The sequence below is a fragment of the Gopherus flavomarginatus genome, chromosome 2 (assembly GCF_025201925.1).
Source record: "Gopherus flavomarginatus isolate rGopFla2 chromosome 2, rGopFla2.mat.asm, whole genome shotgun sequence".
NCBI classification, from domain to species: domain Eukaryota; kingdom Metazoa; phylum Chordata; order Testudines; family Testudinidae; genus Gopherus; species Gopherus flavomarginatus.
In genome coordinates, this window is record NC_066618.1 from 24084163 (window position 1) to 24092023 (window position 7861).

The 7861-nt window shown below is 41.6% G+C and overlaps 1 protein-coding gene across 5 annotated transcripts in view; it reads right to left on the bottom strand.

Moving 5' to 3' along the window:
• Positions 1–7861, bottom strand: part of DIP2C (disco interacting protein 2 homolog C) — a 480496-nt gene extending 472635 nt beyond the window's left edge. For all 5 annotated transcript variants that reach the window (XM_050942214.1, XM_050942217.1, XM_050942216.1 and 2 more), the window contains exon 1: positions 7533–7861. In XM_050942214.1, coding sequence (XP_050798171.1) covers positions 7533–7617 — 85 coding nt within the window. In that variant the 5' untranslated portion in view covers positions 7618–7861. The remainder of the gene's footprint in view (positions 1–7532) is intronic.

The window sequence follows — 7861 nt, forward strand, 5'->3', positions numbered from 1 at the left end:
TAATCTGTGCTTCCCTTGATATGAAGGAGTAAATGGAGTTACCAGGGTAAAGACTGTTTGAATCTAAATGTGACAGCGGACTCCAAAATATGGAAGAATATTTTTAGATGTGGGCTAGACTATCTTCTTATAGCATAAAGATATCACATTGAATAACAATATATATGAAGTTGTATAGTTTGGCAAGGGAAAGCAATATGAGGCTTTTACCCGCTGGACCGTGCAGTAGAACCAGAGATAGACAACATGTAGTGTCAGGAAGGCCAGGCCCTCACTCCATTTATTCTTGTTATAAATAAATTGCTTGCTGGCTGCTTTACCAACAAAACCGATGCCCCTGAGGCAATTTTCACACATCCTTCAGAAGAGAAGCAATGGTGTCTCTGTTGTGTGTAACACAGTACTGATAATCTGAATGATCTATCAAGTGAAACACTTCTCCATAACCGTTGCTCAATAGCAATCTCAAATAATAGTATATTTACAGCATACTTTCAGGAGAACTGCTTTGGGGAAATCCTCAGAATATGCACAGTATGTTTTACAAGACATTAAAATGCATTTCAAATGAGTGAGTAGCCAATGCATGCTAGTGCCATTAGGAAATCCTTGTGATGTATCAACATCCATTAAAGGTCTTGAGTTCAGATATCAGCGCAAAGCCAAATAACTACAAATGTAACACATATTAAAGCTCTGATTCCCTTCCTTTAAATGAGAGCGTTAACTCATGAGAAAATCTGGCTGCCTTTATAAAACAGCAAGCTCTCTTGCTCTCGCTCTCAAACCAGGGCACTGTCCAGCACAACTGATGACAAGAGCTTCACCTTAAAGGAAAAAATGTTTCTTTAGAGCCCACTGGACAGGTTGATTGTACCCATTTGCTTGAGTACCATCTGTTGAAGAATGAATTAAAGCAAAAGCATTACCATGTCCCCAAATTCATACAGATATGGTAGTTATTCAGGTTTCCACAGTGTTAACCCTGCTATGCTGGTTCAGGGTCAGCTGGCTAACATCACTCGTAAGTACTAACTATAGGAACTAAAGTTCCCTGGCCCCAACCCGATGAGTATATCCAGACGTGCAGGTTTGCTGCTTTTAGTTTCCACGGTAGACCCTGCCAACTATATTTCCCTTCTGAAAGCACTTGTATTTTTGCTGACTGTATTATTCTAGTAGTGTCTGAGGCCCTTGCTTTCCTATCCTGAAGGAAATACTGCACAGAAACAGACATAAAAAGAAGAGATGGGGGTGGGGAGCACAGAGCCCTAGAACCAACAAATTAATTTGCAATCTGGGCCAAACAACAATTACAATAAATCCAAACATTAATGCACATGATGGGGCCAATGGACATAACTAAAACTGAGGGTCAAATTAATTAGCTGAATGTGTTTCCAGACCCTCTGCTGACATTTTATGAAAAATATTCTTTTGGGAAAGGTTCACACACAAAAAACTCTATGCCTCATATTCTTAAAATGAAGGAGGAAAGGAACTAACATACATAGCATACAGTGAGAATAATTTCTGAACAGGATGTATTTCACATTTTCCATATGGCGTCTGTGGTTCCTTAAGTGTTTCTACAAGGTTATCAGACACTTGGATAAAATAATGGAAGAAATGTAAAGCATCTTTTCCCAATTAATTTAGGATCAGAAAGTAATGTAAAGAGCAATGTAATCTTGTGTACCCTTAAATTAAGACAAAAAAAGAAAAAGTATTTCTACAGCAAATCTTTCTAATTGGTAGGAGCTTTTAAAAATGGATGAGTCTTTTAATTTTGATATTTTCTAATACAAAGACATTTACAAAATACTTTTATCACTATTATATCAGATGTTCAGTTAGTAGAAAATAAGATGATTCATCTAATTCCATCCAGTAAAAAATTACACAGGGTTAGAAAACTAAAGGCTCATAAAATTGCGAACAGCCTTAAAGAACTACACCGTGAAGTACGATGCTGATTGCATCAGCCCAGAAGAGCTACAGTTTATCAGCCATGCAAGCACCAGTACAGACAGTGGAAACCACTACAGAGCTTCAGAGCAAGCAGGTAATATGCCAGTGCACATGCACACACACTCATACAAATGCCAAAAATCTTAGAGAATATTGAACTGGATGATAGAAGACCCACTACTTACCTAAAACACTTTCACAAACTATTGCTTGGCATTTCTGTGTTTTCAGAGATACACTGTAACATTTCTCCCTGCTCCAACATTAGGGGAACACTTCATGGTAAAGTATATACTAATGCCTTAAACGGAACATAAAATTACACCTCAACACTTAACATGAAAGTGGACTTTACTCCTCAGGTGGTAAATTTACAGTACACACATACATATTTCACCATCTCACATGGATTTAGACTGCAGACATACACTATAAGGTTTTTGCAGGTTTTTGCTTAGGTTCTTGAGACTCTGGCCACACCAATCTTTAAATCATATTAAGAAAAGTAACATGATCTGAAAATGGTTAACTGAATTTACACCCATACAATGTTTTAAAACCCTTTAACAATTGTATTTTTAAAAAAAAATAATCATTTTCAGACTTCACCAGAGGTAAGTCTGTCACCAGTGGAAACCTAGACAAGGATTGCTGCAGAAGTTTGGTCAGCCTTCAATGACAATCACAACATGAGCCCTACAAATCCAACACTTTCAGAATGTACAACTCCTCCTCACAAAGCAATGCAAGTCAGCCTCAAGATTTGGACAAAAATCATAGGACACTACCTTACCTCATCCCACACACTTCACATCATACCCTAACTGGTTATGGGGCAGGTCATGTAGTTACCTGGCAGGTAGTGTAGTTACTCTGACCACTGAATTCAATTAGATTTTGAATGAAGTCAGGCACGACCCAGCTTGAGCAAGATCAGAATCACTTTGTAAGTGAAAATATATTGCTACCACCACCACCCCAAAAAAAAAAAACAAGCTGAAAGACACTGAGGTTGTAAGAGCCATACAGTGTCTTGTGTGCCTGTGACACAGCACTGCTCTCCCGGTCCCAGTGAGACTACTAATACGTATGAAGTTCCACACATACATAAATACTTGCAGGATTGAGGCCATCATTTGTACAAACTGATTACAACACCTGAGAAGTATTTAGCTCTAGAATAAGAAACCACAATCAGACAGTCAATGGCTCACTCCTTTCCAAAATGCAGCAACTTTCATTTGGAAGTTGTTCAAAAGCTTCTGGTGCCCACAAGTGTGTTTTGCACTATGGGACAAATGCACCAGGAGTCCCAGAATGCACTGGTACAACTTACACTTTTAAGACACACAGCTCATGGATGTGCCAACACCGTGTTGCTGAAGAGACACACTAAAACATACAAGCATAAGCAATGCAATAAATCATTTCACACAATCAACATCTCTACAACAGTTTTCTTCCCTAAGCCCTCATTCAGGAAAGCCTTTAAGCACATGCTTTAAATTAAGCTCATCTCTAAGTCCCATTAACTTTCATAGGGCTTAAGAGCATGCATAACTTTCTGCAAGTGCTTAAGTGCTATCCTGAATCTATTTGCTCTCCTGATATCAGAGGGTAGCCGTGTTAGTCTGGATCTGTAAAAGCAGCAAAGAATCCTGTGGCACCTTATAGACTAACAGACGTTTTGGAGCATGAGCTTTTGTGGGTGAATACCCACTTCCTCAGATGCATGTAATGGAAATATCCAGGGGCAGGTATATATACGTGTGCTAGCAAGCAAGCTAGAGATAACGAGGTCAGTTCAATCAGGGAGGATGAAGCCCTGTTCTAGCAGTTGAGGTGTGAAAACCAAGAGAGGAGAAACTGGTTCTGTAATTGGCAAGCCATTCACAGTCTTTGTTCAATCCTGAGCTGATGGTGTCAAATTTGCAGATGAACTGAAGCTCAGCAGTTTCTCTTTGAAGTCTGGTCCTGAAGTTTTTTTGCTGCAGGATGGCCACCTTAAGGTCTGCTATAGTGTGGCCAGGGAGGTTGAAGTGCTCTCCTACAGGTTTTTGTATATTGCCATTCCTAATGTCTGATTTGTGTCCATTTATCCTTTTCCGTAGAGACTGTCCAGTTTGGCTGATGTACATAGCAGAGGGGCATTGCTGGCATATGATGGCGTATATTACATTGGTGGATGTGCAGGTGAATGAACCAGTGATGGTGTGGCTGATCTGGTTAGGTCCTGTGATGGTGTCGCTGGTGTAGATATGTGGGCAGAGTTGGCATCGAGGTTTGTTGCATGGATTGGTTCCTGAGCTAGAGTTATTAACCAGTAACTGCACACCACACCATAATATGCCAGCAATGCCCCTCTGCTATGTACATCGGCCAAACTGGACAGTCTCTACGGAAAAGGATAAATGGACACAAATCAGACATTAGGAATGGCAATATACAAAAACCTGTAGGAGAGCACTTCAACCTCCCTGGCCACACTATAGCAGACCTTAAGGTGGCCATCCTGCAGCAAAAAAACTTCAGGACCAGACTTCAAAGAGAAACTGCTGAGCTTCAGTTCATCTGCAAATTTGACACCATCAGCTCAGGATTGAACAAAGACTGTGAATGGCTTGCCAATTACAGAACCAGTTTCTCCTATCTTGGTTTTCACACCTCAACTGCTAGAACAGGGCTTCATCCTCCCTGATTGAACTGACCTCGTTATCTCTAGCTTGCTTGCTAGCACACATATATATACCTGCCCCTGGATATTTCCATTACATGCATCTGAGGAAGTGGGTATTCACCCACGAAAGCTCATGTTCCAAAACGTCTGTTAGTCTATAAGGTGCCACAGGATTCTTTGTTGCTCTCCTGAGTTTCCTGAAACTGGGCTGTAATACACTGACACACTAGCATATCATAACTGCAACATATACAAAGACCCTGATCCTGCAAGCATATGATGAATATGCTTAACTTTACTGTTGTGAGCAGTGCCATTGATTTCAATGGAACTGTTCAAAGTAGCAAAATTAAGTACCCACAAATGTTTGTGGGATCAGGGCCTAGCAATGCCAAATTGCTCTAAAAACCAATTAAAGAGCTGTGCTAGTACACTAAGCACATTACCAATCTTAGAAATCTATAACTTCAGCTTCTAAAATTAGTGATCCTACTGTATATAGAGATACATCTACCTTGGGAAATTATGGGCATAGGCCAAAAATTTCAAATGTCCATGCCTAAAGTTAACAAATGAGTGGCTTAATTTTCAGAGGTGCTGGGCACCTGCAATCACCATTAAATTCAATTCATTTAGCCCACTCATTTAAGTTAAGTCACTTCAGTGGTGCTTGGTCTCCCCTTCCCTCCCCCACCCACCAAAAAAAAATTAAACTATTCAGGTACTTAGAGGTCCAAAATATAGGTGCCATGTTTTGAAGACACTGGCCATACTGCCCACTAGGAGCTGGGTGCAGTGGCACAAAGAAAGAGATATTGTTAGTGGGCTAAGTTCACACCTGTTGGAACTCCAATGAAGTAAATAATTACACCAGGGATGAAGCTGAACTAATGTGTGTACAAATGTCTAATTGCTAACCATATCCTACTTCCTCATTACATTACTGGATTATGCTGTGTTCTTTACCATAGAAATATATCATTCACAGGGAAGCTATATTCAGATTGATTATAGCATGCTGAAAATACAGTATATATTAAATTTGTTTTCATTACTATACTGTTGATCTATAGATCGTACTGTATATGAACTCAACAGCATCTCTGCTTGCAGCCAGAATGCTGGGTATCAGGCACACTCTGGTATAAACAGTCAGCTTTTCCTGTCCCTATTAGCACAGATAAGGGCCAATCAATGCACAGTAGGTTGCAATAAGACAATCTTGCTTTTTAGTCTCCTTTATTTCAAGAGTTCAGGGCACTGAAAAAAGCTACAGGACTTAGAGCAACGCACAGAGCCACAAGCAATCCCAGTAGCTCATTCTCCTCTTCACCTGAAAGCGTTAAAAGGAAAATACAATGTCAACATCAGCTCCTCCCTGCTGTGGAAATAGGCGTGAGTGCATTTTACTTTCTGGCAACAAGCCCTCCTAAAACCGTTACAAAAAATGGAGTTCGATATATTGAGCTATTCCAACGACCAATTTGGGACATGCTGGGTTATTTTTCCCCCCTTCTGTTAAGCGTCATTCTAACAGCCTTTCAGAGGTGGATGAACGTTAATTGTCTTTGATAAGAGAGAGGGACCAACCAACCGTCAACAGCATTTCACTCCTGGACATAGCAAACTCTAGCGTTATGATACAGAAATAGTCTCGCTCTCTTCCCCAGAGAGGAATATATTAGATACACATTATAGATTTAGTGTGACATTTGAACACATGAACTCGTTAGTAGCCAACCAATAAGTAACCCTGATACAAAATAATCATTCGGCACATCTCGTTCCTTAACCCAATCTGACACACATCAAAATGTGAAGCGAGACACACGCTGGATGGAGGGTTTAGTCTCTTCAGCTTATCCTCCAAATCAGAGGAACAATAATAATAGGAGAATTACACTGACATCTTTCCCATCCGTGGAGCATCCAAACAGACCAAACCGGAGAATGATCCCAAGCTCGCAATTAAACAGAAAAGTCGTTTAAAAATTTTTAATGTAACATTTTTGTTTCCCCTAAAGAAATAATTAACCTGTTTTTTTAATAAACCTTCCTAAATAATATTATTTTGTTGCAACTGATTTAAATGTTGACTCAGCTGCATGGACTTCACCGCAAGTCCCTGGATATATTCAAATAGGTTTTGTAACAAAGTATATAGCAGATTTTTGTAATACTGCATTTTCTTGGCAGGACAGGAATCCCTGCAAGTCCAGCCCTTAAGATTTTTCCATTTTCCGTAATAAAACATGCAACACTGGAGCAGCAAATCCTGCTGCCAAAGCCCCCTTTTCCACCTCCACCAGCACTGTGGCAGGAGAGGCAGCGAGGAGGAGGAGGAATTTACAGTCAGAAAAAAATTACAGAGCCTCAGAAAAAGGTAGTGGGAGGGGGGGAAAGGGGCAGGAAAAAAAGACACAACAGGCGCCATCAGGAATTAGTGAGAAAACAAAAGCAACCGCAGCAAAAAAATTAAATAAACCAGTTTCCCGATAAACTGAAAATGCAGCAAATTCCTCATCAAGAGTCACAAGGAGAAACAGGAAAAATCAACCCAATGTTCTGTGGGATTTTTTCCCCCCATTCCTTAGGCTGTCACATACCAGGAGAAACTGACACTCACAGGAAACAATTGAACCATGCAAAATACACACAGGAGATGAGGACACAAAGCTGGGGACGAGAGGTTACACACACTGCAGTAGAGACAACCAACCTTCCAGGGAACCCCCCCATTGAAGTGTCACCCCCACCTCCCCAGTTCTCCTCCGACCCTACTGGCAGGCTTGCAGCTGCAGACAGCCCCGGGGCTGGGTCCTCTCGGGTCTCCCGGCGGGCGAGGCTAGGGTGGAAATTAGGAGGACGATCACAAATCATTTACCTTCCGATAATTCCAGCTCCAGCTCAGCCAGCCTGGCTCTCACCTCCAGAGGCAGGGACATGCTCTCAAGGCTGCGGTCCGCCATACTCGAGCCAAGGAGATTTTCTCTCCCCTCCTCTCTCTCTCTTCTCTTTGTTTGCAACAGAAAAGGGGGGAACGTGGGGGGCTTGCGGTGGATGCCAGAGTCCGCGCGCGGTCTCAGCGGTGCATACAAGAGGGAGGCGGACGAGGAGTCCGCGCAGGGATGGGGTGGAGGGAATGCAGAGATTTCTCCTTTCCTCCTCCTCCTCCTCCCTCGCCGCTTCCTTCAGGGGAGCTCCGCCATGGCC